The sequence below is a fragment of the Calidris pugnax genome, unplaced genomic scaffold, assembly GCF_001431845.1.
Source record: "Calidris pugnax isolate Ruff unplaced genomic scaffold, ASM143184v1 scaffold179, whole genome shotgun sequence".
Classification (NCBI taxonomy): Eukaryota; Metazoa; Chordata; class Aves; order Charadriiformes; family Scolopacidae; genus Calidris; species Calidris pugnax.
The window spans coordinates 166,798-181,032 of NW_015090948.1; the positions used below are offsets into that span (position 1 = coordinate 166,798).

The 14,235-nt window shown below is 52.6% G+C and overlaps 2 protein-coding genes across 3 annotated transcripts; both read right to left on the reverse strand.

Annotated features, from left to right (window-relative positions):
* Positions 1–446: 446 nt before the first annotated feature.
* Positions 447–2,265, reverse strand: LOC106893761 (interferon lambda-3-like). Its single transcript, XM_014951962.1, has 5 exons — positions 1,815–2,265; positions 1,169–1,246; positions 879–1,022; positions 691–771; positions 447–577 (listed from the first exon to the last, which is right to left on the reverse strand). Exons 1-5 carry the CDS (start codon positions 1,974–1,976, stop codon positions 482–484), a joined length of 561 nt encoding a protein of 186 aa, XP_014807448.1. The 5' UTR covers positions 1,977–2,265; the 3' UTR covers positions 447–481.
* Positions 2,266–6,793: 4,528 nt separating this feature from the next.
* LOC106893756 (putative methyltransferase DDB_G0268948) lies at positions 6,794–13,070 on the reverse strand. 2 transcript variants are annotated; one of them, XM_014951954.1, is made up of 6 exons: positions 12,921–13,070; positions 12,090–12,250; positions 11,617–11,830; positions 10,782–10,882; positions 9,778–9,915; positions 6,794–9,232 (listed from the first exon to the last, which is right to left on the reverse strand). In XM_014951954.1, exons 1-6 carry the CDS (start codon positions 13,029–13,031, stop codon positions 9,142–9,144), a joined length of 816 nt encoding a protein of 271 aa, XP_014807440.1. In that variant the 5' UTR covers positions 13,032–13,070; the 3' UTR covers positions 6,794–9,141. The 2 variants fall into 2 exon arrangements, with proteins under 2 accessions (XP_014807440.1, XP_014807439.1); XM_014951953.1 differs by lacking the exon at positions 6,794–9,232 and adding an exon at positions 9,320–9,466.
* Positions 13,071–14,235: the final 1,165 nt, after the last annotated feature.

Below are 14,235 nucleotides of genomic sequence, written 5' to 3' on the forward strand. Positions count from 1 at the left end.
GTTTTGAACCCCAGCAAAATAAATATCCAATAAATACATTCATACAGCATCTTTCAGGAATGGCATTTCTTTACACCCTCCCAAGCCGTTTATAAATACATAATAAACCCCAATAATTTATAAAACACTGAAAAAATAAAAATAAATACTCCCTGAGTTCACATAAATAAGAACAAAATGCTTAAATAGGAAATACAGTCCAGCGATGCAATAAAAAAAATCAGTTTTCCCAGTCCTCGGGGCATCCTTAGGGGCTGGCAAGTGCCATGGTGTGCCATGGTGTGCCATGTCATGCCGTGTCATGCCGTGCTGTGCCGTGTCGTGCCATGCCATGTCGTGCCATGCTGTGCCATGCCATGCCATGCCATGCCATGCCGTGTCGTGTCGTGCCGTGTCGTGCCGTGCCATGCCATGCCATGCCATGCCGTGTCATGTCGTGCCGTGCCGTGTCGTGCCATGCCAGCCACGCTGCCGGCGGGGACTAAGCGCATGGCTCCTGTCCGGCTGCGCACCGCAGGTCATCCAACACTTGGAAGAGGTGGAAGATGGCAGAGGACGTCAGGCAGCTCGTGGTCTCCTGTGGCAGGGAGAAAAGGCGGGTTAGCACCAGAAACGGGGTGCAGCAGGTCCCCTGCAGCTTTGGGGTCACTAACACCCCCAGACCCCCTCTTCCCTGATGGCCTGACTTACCGTTTTCTTGGCTATCTGCAGCTTCTGCAGCCAGTGTCTCAGCTTCTTGGAGGGCTGATGCGAAGGAGCCTCCGTGGCCATCTGCAAGGAAAGTGGCTGCGTAAGGACTAGCCCCAGTTGCCAGCACCAGGGTTGCTGAGCCGGCACGGGGCCGGGGAGGCTCGGGAGGTGGGGGGGTGGCCACTCACACAGACTCGCAGGTCCTCCTGGGCTTGGGTGAGCAAGGCCAGGGGCCTCTGGTGGGTCTCGGTGAAGCTGTGGTCGTCGAGGAGCTCCAGCATGTCGGTGATGAGATCCAGCTCGGCTTTCACCAGCATCATTCTGTCGGGCACCTGCAGGTGGGACCATACTGGTTAGGGACCCAAAGTGCCAGGGCTGCAGGATGGGGGGGGGGGGAGTGGAGGTGAGACCTGCTGACAGGAGGTCCCATCTAGAGGGGTGGGTGTAGCCCCTTTGGCCAGCATGGCCTCGCTCTTACCGATAGCTCCTCTGACTCCCATTTCCGATGGAAGAGCCTGATGTTGCATCTGTGGTCTGATGGCAGCGGGATGCCCTCCTGCAGGCACGAACCGAGAGAGAGATTGAAAATCTGCCCTCTTCATTTTTGGCAATGTTGTACAACCCTGGTCAGCCTTGAGGGGTTTGAAACCAGGCTGAAGTTCAGCCCAGCATCCTTCTTAGAATCATAGAATCATAGAATGGTTAGAGTTGGAAGGGACCTTCAAGATCATTGAGTTCCCATTTAAAACCGTTCCCCCTTGTCCTGTCACTGCACTCCCTGACAAAGAGTCCCTCCCCAGCTCTCCTGGAGCTCCCTTCAGATATTGGAAGGCTGCTCGAAGGTCTCCCTGGAGCCTTCTCTTCTCCAGGCTGAACAACCCCAGCTCTCTCAGCCTGTCTTCACAGCAGAGGTGCTCCATCCCTCTGAGCATCTTTGCAGCCCTCTGCTGGACCCGTTCCAACAGGTCCATGTCCTTTCTGTGTTGAGGACTCCAAAACTCAAACTTGTCCCCAAACTCCCTTGGGAACCATGGAAAGACCTCCACCTTGTTACACGGTCTCTCGAATTCGGCATCCCCCTCCGCATTGCCCCCAGCCCCACCAACATCGCCGGCGGTACTCACAAAGTGCTCCTTCATCTTCATCATGGCCTTCATCTCCTGGGGCTCAAGGAAACGGTACTTGAACAGACTGCAGCCCTTCTTCAGGGCGTCCTGGGGGAAGGCAGCCCCAAAGTTGGCCGCCGACAGCCAGGCAAACAGCAGGACGAAGCCGCGCCGCAGCATTTTGTCCGACGAGAGCTCAAGATCAAGTCCTTTTCGACGGGATGAGAGGATGAACGGGAGCGCTCCGGGACGGATCTCCTAAATCCCTGATGTCGGTCTGGATGGCGGGTGGCTCCTTCTTCCGTGGGGCTGGTGGCTTCTTCTCGGGGATCCTTTTTCAACTCCTTTGCTTTGCTTGTTCTGATCTTGCTGCCCCATCTCCCCGGCTTTTTATACCTCCTGCCCGCCTCCATTGCGCTTTCAGCTTGGCAGGAAACCCCGCAGACCTTGCCGGTTCGGGAGACAGGAAAGCGAAAGCAGCGGGAATCCCGGCTCCCGCAGGTGCGGCAGAGGTGCGGGGTGGCCCCTCCCCCCCGCAAGGAAAAGAGAGGAGAGGAAGAGAGGAAAAAAGAGATTTATGAGTTTAGGACAAAATAATGAAATGGAAATATAAATAAGTAATGAAATAAGAAATAATAAGAGGAAAAGTTTAGAAAAAAGTAACAAAAGATAGATACTAGGAAGAAATTCTTTACAGTGAAGGTGGTGAGACACTGGAACAGGTTGCCCAGGGAGGTCGTGGATGCCCCATCCCTGGAGGGGTTCAAGGCCAGGCGGGATGGCTATTTGAGCAACCTGGTCTGGTGGGAGGTGTCCCTGCCCAGGGCAGGGGGTTGGAACTAGATGATCTTTAAGGTCCCTTCCAACCCAAACCATTCTATGATTCTATGAAAAAAAAGTATACAGTATATACAAAACCGTATCAAGCTCCAAGAATGATCATGACATCACCAGGAGGCACAGGGAACAGTCCCAGACTGGGCTTGGTGGTGGACACAAGCTGGATTCTGGATCTGGAGTCAGGAATTCTCGGATTGGGATCAAAGGCAGATGAACAGACAGGGTCCTCCTCAGACGTTGGCCATTGAACGAAGAGAGTTGACCCTTTGATCCCTCAGCATGATGCGGATGGGATGGAACAGCCTGTTGGTCAGTTTTGGGTCACCCCTCCTGTCCATTCCTCCCTACGGGGGTGACCCCTCTACGATTTTCCGCTTCCGAGCCTCCAACGGGCCATACAACAAATTTGGCTGACCCTGGTTGTTGCAGCAATAAGTATAAGCAGGAGCCTCTCTGCACACCATTCCTTGGTATCATCAGGTCTTATCACTCCGAGCGTGAACGGTTTCTGAACAACATGCTGTTAATTTCAGAGTTTCGTTAGTTAGAAGAGGCCCAGCTGAAAAAGTAAAATTACTGAAGAGAAAGTTAGTTCTGTTGTGCCCAATTCAGCAAAACCTGTCCTTCCCCTGAGGTGACCTCCTGCGACGTGAAGCCATCACTGCTGTGCTTTTAGTTTCATGCATTAAATGTAGAAAATTAGGGCAATACTTGTATCTAAAAAAGCAAATACACAGTAAAGCAGCAAAACGGGCATAAATGCACTTTGCAGTGCCTCACATGGTGGCCGTAGAACAACACTGCTCCAGAAGGACACAATTTTTAATGTTCATATTTGGAAATAAACTGCTGACTTCCAGGAGTCCAAGCAAACGAGAAAAGTTCTTGCACAAGCTTGTGGAGAAATACATCTACGGGTTGGCAGACCAGCATGGATGTGCTGTGCTGAGTGGTGGTGGTGGGCTGGGACCTCTGGACATTGTCCAATCCAACCCCTGCTCGAGCAGGGTCAGCTGGACCAGGTTCTCCAGTTTTGACTGTGAAGATGGAGACTCCACAGCCTCTCTGGTCAACCTGCTCCAGTGGTTGACCACCCTCATAGGAAAGAAGTGTTTTCTTGCGGTCAGATTGACTTTCACATATTTCAGGCTATGCCCAATGTCTGCTCTCCTGTCAGTAGGCACCACCAAAAGTCCATGAACCATCCTCTTCTCCAGGAGGAATGGCCCCAGTTCTCTCAGCCTTTCCTGGTAGGAGAGATGCTCCAGTCCTTTCACCATCTTCATTGTGCTTTGTTGGACTCTCACTAGTATATCCACGCCTCTCTCACACTGGGAAGCCAAGAACTGGACCCAGCACTTCAGAGGTGGCCTGGCCAGTGCCAAGTAGAGGGGAAGGATCACCTCCTGCTGGAAACAATCCTCCTAATGCAGCCCCAAGTACCATTTGCCTTCTTTGGCACAAGGCTCATGTTCAACCTGGTGTCCACCAGGACCCCCAGGGCCTTTTCTGCTCAGCTGCTTTCTATCTGGGCAGCCCCCAGCATACCCTGGTGCCTGGGGTTCTTCCTCCCCAGGTTCAAGACTTTGCCCTTCTCTTTGATGAACTTCATGAGGTTCCCACGTGCACATTTCTCCAGCCTGTGGAGGTCCCTCTGGATGGCAGCACGACCCTCTGGTGTGTCACCCACTGCTCCCAGGCTGGTGTCATGAGTGAAGTAGGTACACTGCAGGTACACTCTGCCTCATCATCCAGATCAGTAATGAAGAGGTTAAGCAGGACCGGTCCTTGACCTACAGGATCTATCCAGCCCTCCTTGAGGACCCCTTGCTGCCCCAACAGCATCTCAGAGAGCTCAGGTCTTTCCAGGATAACCACAGTGGAGGTGAAGAGAAGCTCTTCTTTCTCTCCCATTAAAGAAATGCACAGATTTAGAAGAATAATTTTTATTCAACACAGCAAGTTCGTGATGGACACAACTATTGAGATAAAAGCCCAGATCAGCACAAACAACTTCACATCCGTTTTCCCAGGTGAGGAATAGATGGCACCTTCACAGAAAATCCCAACGGATGTGAAAATTAATGTGGCCCCTGGTGAGGGAGGGGATGGAGCAGGGGTCCTGGTTCTGCCATGAGGTAGAGGCTCACAGGACAGGCACCATGGGGTGCACCAAGGTACAAGCCAGGCTGGGATCCCATTTTGGGATCTCCAGTGGCTGGGAGCAGCACTGGAGAGAGATGTCCAGCACTGAAGATGGTGATGTCCAGTGCTTGCTGTGCCAGAACAGCCCCATCTGCAGCCTGTGCTCCCCAAGCAGGGCTGGCCCCAGCTGAGGACAGTGCTGGGGACACTCTGAGGTCCCAGAGTGGCATCACATCCCTGCAGGGCCCACCTCCTTAGGTTCCTCTTCCCCGTCATTGTAGTTTTTCCATCCCGGGTGCCATTTCTGGTTGCAAAAGCAAAGTGAAACCTCATCTCTCCGCACAGGCAAAAGGAAATCGCGAGGCACCAAAGGAAAAGTGAAAGCCCAGCCAGGAATCCAGGGCCACACGCTTGGGGCGGCCGATGACGAAGACTTTGAAGATCTCCCGGGCACCTCGCTTAAGTGTTTGTGCCTCACTCGCCACCAGACGTTGCCAAACCCATGGGTGCCCGGCCAAACAGCAGCAAGGGCTTTTCCCTGGGAGGGATGTGGTCGTGCCATCCTGGGCATCGACACGCCGGCGAGCATCTCACATGGCAACACCACGGGGCTGCATTTGGCACAGCTCCTCCAAACCACGCTAGCACCGGCTCCTGCCACGATGCTGGAGGGTTCCCCCGAAGTCAGGCCTGGCTGGGGACACTACACCATGGCCAGCAGGGTCTGCAGGGCACTGGGGACCCGCCGCAGCCATCAGTCCATCCCCGGTGGGTCCCAGCCCCCAGCGAGGAACGTGGTGCAGCTGGTGATGGTGGAAGCCCCTCCTTGGATTCCTGCAGCCCAGCGAGGCTGGAGTGACGTGAACTTGCTTGGAACCAAAAAAAAAAATCCCAGGTACGTGGGAAGTCCTGGGTTCAAGAAGGAAAGCGAAAACGGGCAGGGCTGTCACCGGTGCCAGGTGAGGCAATCACCCCGTGACTCATCAGCCGCTGCGTGGCATGAACATGGAAGAACCTTGGCTACAAGCCATGCCACCGGCGTGGGTAAGGATGAGCCCACGTCACTCCTTCCTGAGCCCTTTCTGGAGCCGCTGGGGTTTGTGTGGGAGGAATTGGCTCCTCCTAAAGTAGCTGGTCTCGGGAAAGGAGATAGAAAGAACCAAAAAAGAGCCCCAATAAAGCCAGCTTTAAAAATAAAGCTGGACTTCAGTAAAGCCTTCTCCTGGAGAAACTGGCTGCTCATGACTTGGACAGTAGTACTCTTTGATGGGTAAAAAAACTGGTTGGAGGGCCAGGTCCAGAGATTGGTGGTGAATGGAGCTAAATCCAGCTGGTGGCCAGTCACAAGTGGTGTTCCCCAGGGCTCGGTATTGGGGCCAGTTCTCTTTAACATCTTTATCTAAATGAGGGGATCAAGTGCACCCTCCATACGTTCACAGACGTCACCAAGTTGGGTGGCAGTGTTGACCTGCTGGAGAAAGGCTTTGCAAAAGGATCTGGACAGGCTGGATGGATGGGTCAAGGCCAATGGGATGAGGTTCAACAAGTGCCAGGTCCTGGCCTTGGGTCACACCAACCCCCTGCAGCGCTACAGGCTGGGGGCAGAGTGGCTGAAGCTGCCTGGCAGAAAAGGACCTGGGGGTGTTGGTGGACTGTTGGCTGAACATGAGCCAGCAGTGTGCCCAGGTGGCCAAGGAGGCCACCAGCATCCTGGCCTGTGGTGAGTAGGACTCAGGAGGTGATTGTCCCCCTGTCCTGGGCACTTGTGAGGCCCCACCTCAAGTGCTATGTCCAGTTTTGGGCCCCTTACTAGAAGAAGGACATTGAGGTGCTGAAGTGGGTCCAGAGAAGGTTAGCAAAGCTGGTGAGGGGTCTAGAGGACAAGTCCTGTGAGGGGAGGCTGGTGTTGTTCTGCCCAGAGAAAAGGAGGCTGAGGGGAGACCCCTGTGAGGGGAGGCTGGCATTGCTCTGCCTGGAGAGAAGGAGGCTGAGGGGAGACCTTCTTGCTCTTTACAGCTCCCTGAATGGAGGGTGTAGAGAGGTGGGGGTTGGTCTCTTCTCTCAAGGAACAGGTGATGGGACAGGACAAAATGGTCGCAAGTTATGCCAGGGGAGGTTTAGGTTGGATATTAGGAAAAACTTGTTCACTGAAAGGGTTGTTCAACCATTGGAAGAAGATGCCCTCCACCATCTCTGGAGGTATTTAACAGACATGCAGACGTGGTGCTTAGCAATATGGTTTAGTGTTTGTCAGTGTTTGGTTGACGGTTGGACTCGATCTGAAAGGTCCCTTCCAACCTTGACAATTCTATGATTCTCTAAAAACCCCAGGTGACGTGCAGGAACCCTGCCCATGGCCCAATGATGCTGTGGCAGGGAAATCAGATGGTCCACGCTTGGCTGCTGTCACCAGACCATCCCCAGAACCCTTCACCACCTCTCAGTATGTGCAAGCCGCATGGGCCACGGCCATGCCAGGCTGGTCCGTGCCATGCTGCCTGCCCAAACACGTTGGTGATGCAATCCCCAGCGTTACACCACAGCCAGTCACCCATGGCATCATCCCAGGGGATGCACCGAGCATCCTGCCAACACCAGGGAAGGAAGGGCCATTAATTGCAAAGTTAATTAGTAAGCAGATTTAAGTAAACTTTTAAACTGAAAGTAAGAAAATAAAACAGACAAGCACTTTTCCCCACAGAGCCCTTCTGCTGGCACGGATGTCCTCTCCCTGGGGACATCTCCCTCCCCCGGGCACCACCGTGGGGATGCACCTCGCCAGGACAAACCCTACCAGCTGAGGTGGGGCTTCCCCTTCACAGGGCCCCAGTAGCACCCAGCTGTGTCACCTGATGCAGTGCCAGGCATGGAGAGACCTCTAGTGCTCCTTCAGGAGATGACAAGCCACCAGCTCTGTCCTCACCCAGCAAGGGAGGTTTTTTTACAGATGCTGCTCACACAACCACTACATGGACCCTGTGCAGCTCTTTCACCAGCAACCTGCACGGCTTGATCCACCGTCACCACTCAACGAGGTCTTCTCCATCACACAGCCATGGACACAGAGACCAACCTAGGATCAACACTGGGCTTTCTTCCCCATTGCTGTCCTCCTGGAACTCCACCACCCTCCTGGGAGCCACCAAGCAAGGTGGGAGCCTTTGCTCCCCACCTTAGGCAGGCTGAGCCAGCATTTAGTGACCCCCATGGAGATATGCCCAGGGTGAATCAGCTCTGCTAGGTCAAGGAGGCTGTCTCTGCACCCATGGTACCCAAGAGCCCAGGACCACAGCTGAAGCATCTCCAGCTGCTATAAACCTCGCTCCAAGTGCTCTCTCTATGGGAGGTTGCACAGGCATTGCTTAGGTCTTCCTTAATGATGCACCAAGGTGTAACAGTGAGGCCACGTCCTTCCCCAGGGCATCAGGTCAGCCTTCTTGCCAAAGGTAGGAATTACGGGAAAAGGTCCCTGCAGAGGCTGCACCTGGAGTTAAAAATCTGCAGAAAGCAAACAGGAGGGGACTTGTGCTGGCCTACACCCGGCTTTGAAACCCTTCACCTCTACCTGCCCCACCCCAAAAACCAGCAATTAACCAGCACGAACCTGCTCCCCCTGCAGCAGCGATCCCAAGAAGGCTCCTGAGCTGTGCCTGGGGGGAACTAACCTTGTTAGGGCCAAAGGAGCAGTGCTGGCCCAGCACTGGGCAAACCTGTGGTAGATAAGCTGCTGGTACACCTCTGCCAGCCAGCAAAGCACCAGGGATGGGGCGAGATGTGGGCAAGAACAACCCCTTTCCACCTTGGCAATCAGAGAGCACACAGCTCCCAGTTTAGCCTGGGCAGAGAGAGGGGCAAAAACCTTTAACCAGAAGTTTTTAACCAAAACCATGAAGCACAAGGTTTGAGTTCATGAAACTCAGGGCCTAGGTGAGCAGTGTTCATGAAATGCAGTTATTCCCATCCCACCAGGTGCCCTAGAGCCTGTCTTAAGAGGAACCACAAGCATTTTTTTCCCAGCTTTTTTTTTTTTAATTATTATTAATTGTGTAAGAAATGCAGCAAGTTTCTCAGCTGTTACTGTGATTCTTATCCTCACGTGCAATCCAACCACCATCAGGCTGAAACTGAACCCTTCCAGCACCGAGGGCACAGCACTGAGCAGACCAGGGGACCACCATGGACAGGAACCCAAGAGCAGGCATAAACCCCCCATCTGCTTTCCACAGACGATCAAAGTTTTAATCACCAAAAATCAGCATTAATTTTCCCCAAGGAATAACAGTGGTTACAAGTGGGGTATTAGGACATAACCCACTTTCTCCTTCCCTTCCAGCACCAGCCCAGGAGAAGGGTTTTCCTCTCACCGTCCCTTGCACCCCAGCACGCAGACGTGCCTCACCCAGAACTCCACTGGGGTTTCACGAGAAGAAACTCCCATGATCTCCAGCATCCTGAAACAAGAAGCAGAGGAAGAGTCTCGTGACATTCACAACCAGAGACAGGTCTCTTCCACCCAAAGCACCAAGGTCTCAATGGCAGACGCTTCCAACACACCCATAAGCCTTGGTCAGTGAAGAAGTTGGCAGGCACAGGGATGCCCTCCCTTCATGACTGTGCAGCAGGTCCTTGTTGTGGGCCAAAAGAGCTTCGTTAAGGTGCAACCACCAATATTTCCCTCTTCTCTGCTAATCAAGAGCAAGGCAGAGAAACTCAGGAGACCTTCAACATGAGACTGACATGTGCAAGAACACCATACAGCTACATAGACCTAGTATTTAAGTCAAGTGACACAGACTGAGGTCAGTTATGCTGTGAGCAGCTGAGGATCTGCTGTTTAACCCCTGACAAGTTTCCATCCACACCTGGGGGGAAGGAAGGAACATATCACTGCACAGCTCACTTCTAGCTTTGAAGAGGTCTCCACAACCTCACACTTCATTCACTGTCTAAGAGAGGTCTTCCATGTCCTGCTTGTTTTCCCAACCGGTTTTCTTACCTCTTTTCGGTCTCTTGGAGGAGGGATTTGGCAGCTTCAGGATCACTCTTCATAAAGGCTTGATATGGAGAGACAGACTCCAGGTAACCAACCACACCAGCAACGGTCATGGGAATTTTGTCAAAGATATCAGTGATTCTAGAAGGGAGATGGGGAAGAAGGGAGTTTTGGCAAGTTAAATCTCCAAAGTGGTGCAACAAGGACAACAAATTGAGGTGGTGGTGAACAAGATACCTGACCCAATCAAACGTCCAACAGATGGAAACATCTCATTGTAGCGTTTGGTGGGTTAGAAGCTCTATCTGATGGGCTACTGAAGAAGCAGAGATCATCCCAGGAATAATCTAATTTAGTTTGTGACTTGAACAGACCTACCTGCAGATCCCATTCCCCCTCCAGCACTGGGACACCAGCACCTCTGCAACACCACCACCAATGCATCCTTTTTGCCTCTGGAGTCAGCTCCTTCCTCATACCTTAGTGGGGAAGCAGGCACTGGCTCCCTGGAGCAGGTTCTTTCTCTCACTCCTTTATCTAATGAGTGATGTGCCCAGAAGCCTCAAATTATCATAAGCCACCCATTAAAAAAAATAAAATAAATATTGTAACCCAAGTCTGCCTTGAGCAAGAAGGGTCCTTGCAGCCTTTATACCATTTTTCTCCTTCATCTAATAAGTGATCTGCCCAGAAGCCTCAAATTATCATAAACCACCCATTAAAAAAAATAAAATAAATAATGTAACCCAAGTCTGCCTCGAGCAAGAAGGGTCCTTGCAGCCTTTATACCACGTTTGCTGGGCCAATACAGAGCTCCAACAGGACTGGACGTGCAGCCACCTGGCTCTGCCACAACAAAAGGTGTTTGTTGAAACCTGGCAGCTCCTCGCTCTGGCCCCCCCAGCCCCCTCGTGTTCGTGCTGGGCCAGGGGCAGAGCAGCCCCACAGAGGAGCAGAGCCACAGCCTTGACCCACTCCTGGTACTGCACCAAGGGGTTTCTGCTCACCTCTTCTTGTCTGGAAACGGCAAGGCCTCAAAGATGGTTTTGTAGTCTTCCAAGACATGTTTTACTCTCTCATGTGAGTATTTAAAAAGCAGGTCCCAGGACTGTAAAGACAGCAGATTAAAAAAAACAAACACAAACTCACTTGAAGTGCTCTGTTTCCACCAATTCGGGTTTGCTTGGACCTAGATCTGATGCTTTCATATACACATGGCTTTTTTTGCTTTGGGTTTTGTTTTTTTTAAATACTCCTTGCATTAAAAAAAAAAAAAAAAATCACCAAAAATCTTGGTCAGTGTCAGGAGTTCAAGCATCCTATTTTATTATAGATATAAGGGTCCTGTTCTCCTCTCTGCACTGCTGTTACTCATAGTGGAGTGTCTCCTTTTAGTGAGTTACTGAAACATTCTTTGTCAAGAAACATCACCAAGAAAACCTCTTTCCAAACAGGTTCTACTCCCCACTATTTTCACTGTGATCAGGGTGACAGGAAGAGTCTCTGTGACGATACCAGCCCCCGTCCTCCGCTCCGCAGCCCTTCTCTCCACACCACAGCCTGCCCTATTAATCCTGAGGTCCCTCCTCTTCACCTTCAGCCTCCTCTTCACCTTCAGCCAGCCCTAGCACTGCATGGGAGCCACTAAACCCCCATCTCAACCATGTCCCTGTACTTATCCACCCCCCTGCCCCATCCTAGAATCGTAAATTCCATGATCTATCCTCTCCTAGTCCTCTAGTCATACCCACCAAGCCCATCGCCTACCTCTCTGCATCTAAGTATCTCCCCCTGCCCAGACCAGGAGGGGAAGCCCCTCAAGTTGAGGTTTGGTGACCTCACCTCTCTGAAGGCTTTGGTCAGCTTTTCAGAGCAGTTTCCGTAGCGCAGGCTCATGTCCAGAGTGTAGGTGCTGATGGCCACGCAGCCCCCCGGCTTCATCACCCGGTTTGCTTCTCGCATGAACTTCTCGGTATCAAACCAGTGCGCGGCTGTGAAGGACGTCAGGAGGTCCACTGAGGCATCCTCAAAGGGCAGCTCCTCTGCAGGACACACACTGCAGGGGGAAAAAGTTAAAAAAAGACAGTGAGTAATATGAGAATTAGATGGATGTGAAGTCAGTGTGTATTTTTTGGAGTCCACAATGACCACGGTTACTACAAGTCTAGGATGATGCCCATTTCCACCAGGAATACTCTCAAATGGGACTTGCTTTGGTGCTGGCTGGCTCTTACAACCTTCATACTCACAAAACACCACCTCCATGTGAGGACCTGAATTTTTCCTTTGCCTGAGCTTGCTTCCTTGACACTCACAGGTAGGAGACACCCGGCGGGGAGGGCGCATCTCTGGCCTCCTGGATCTGCGCTTCGCTGATATCTGTTCCCACCACCTTCTTGAAGTGCTCTGCGAGGAAGCGGGTGCCTTGTCCAGACCCACAGCCAACATCCACCACCAGCTCAGCAGGGTTTACTCTCTGCAGGGAGGAGTGGAGGCATCTCAGCAGGCAGCCACCCAATTTATGTGCTTTTACCCCCTTCCTTCCCTCAGTGTCCACACAGGAGCAGCCTCAGCATGGCACAACCTGTGGAAAGACTCTTCTGTGCCCACATCTTGCCCTATTTATTTATTCTTCCCCATGGCACCAAGGTAACACTCCCAGAATCACATGGGGTTGGAAGGGACCTCTGGAGATCATCTAGTCCAACCCCCTGCCAAAGCAGGGCCACCCAGAGCAGGTTGCACAGGAACATGTCCAGGTGTGGTTTGAATGTCTCCAGAGGAGGAGACCCCACCACCTCCCTGAGCAGCCTCTTCCAGGGCTCTGCCACCCTCACAGGAAAGAAGTTCCACCTAAACATGAGGAGGAACTTCTTACATTCAAGGTTTGTGCCCATTTCGTCTTGTCCTGTCCCTGGGCACCACTGAAAAAAAGACCAGCCCCATCCTCTTGACACCCTCCCTTTAAGTATTTAGAGGTCTTGATCAATCAGATCCCCCCTCAGCCTTCTCTTCTCCAGACTAAAAAACCCCCAAGTCCCTCAGCCTCTCCTCCTAAGGGAGATGCTCCAGGCCCCTCATCATCTAACACTCCCAGCAGGGTAAATATCTTCTTGTTCCCTACAGCCTGGCCATGCCCCACTCACCTTTTCCTGCAGGTAGGTGAGGATGGTTTGCTGCAGCTCTTTGCCTGGCGCAAACCTGTATTTCTGGTAGACGGCCGCGTGCCCTCTCCCCTCGAACATCTGGGTGGCCATGCTTGGGCGACCTGGCACCTAGGAAGGAGGCAGGAAGCCAGAGATTGTCACCATGGGATCAGGCTCCTCCTTAGCTCGTGACTGCAGGTGCTAAAGTCTCCAGCTCCTGGAAGGGTGCCCCAGGAAGGACTTTGCCCATGAGGCTCCAGCGAGGGAGCGTCAACCTGCTCTCCAAGCGTGCCTCCCACAGGTCTAAGCTAATCATACAGCTCTTTGCCTGGCGCAAACCTGTATTTCTGGTAGACGGCCGCGTGCCCTCTCCCCTCGAACATCTGGGTGGCCATGCTTGGGCGACCTGGCACCTAGGAAGGAGGCAGGAAGCCAGAGATTGTCACCATGGGATCAGGCTCCTCCTTAGCTCGTGACTGCAGGTGCTAAAGTCTCCAGCTCCTGGAAGGGTGCCCCAGGAAGGACTTTGCCCATGAGGCTCCAGCGAGGGAGCGTCAACCTGCTCTCCAAGCGTGCCTCCCACAGGTCTAAGCTAATCATAGAAACAAACCAGCAGTGACCAACAAGGAAAGGTTTTCAAATCCTTCTCCTTACTCCTTTGCTTTCCCACCCACCCGGGTGCCTCCTGAAAAATCACTGTTAGAGCTGGAAGATCCAGGAGTTTGGGGAGGACTGAGCAGAGCATTGGAAAAACTAACAGCAGAAAAGTTTGGAGAGTTGGGGTTTTTTTTAATGAAATCCATGTTTCAGTATTAGCAACTGAAAAAGGCTGAGGGACCTGGGTCTTTTTAGTCTGGAGAAGAGAAGGCTGAGGGGGGATCTGATCAATGCTGATAAATACTTAAAGGGAGGGTGTCCAGAGGATGGCGCTGGCCTATTTTCAGTGGTGCCAAGGGACAGGACAAGACGAAATGGGCACAAACTTGAATGTAAGAAGTTCCACCTCAACATGAGGAAGAACTTCTTTCCTGTGAGGGTGGCAGAGCCCTGGCAGAGGCTGCCCAGGGAGGTGGTGGAGTCTCCTTCTCTGGAGACATTCCAAACCCACCTGGACACGTTCCTGTGGGACCTGCTTTGGGTGGCCCTGCTTTGGCAAGGGGGTTGGACTAGATGATCTCCAGAGGTCCCTTCCCACCCCATGGGATTCTGTGATTCTGTAACAGGGTCACAGCAACTCCACCCTGCCCTTTACCGACCCACTGCTGCCCCAGAGATGCTCAGGGCCTCTTTTTAACCCCACGAAATCCACACACAC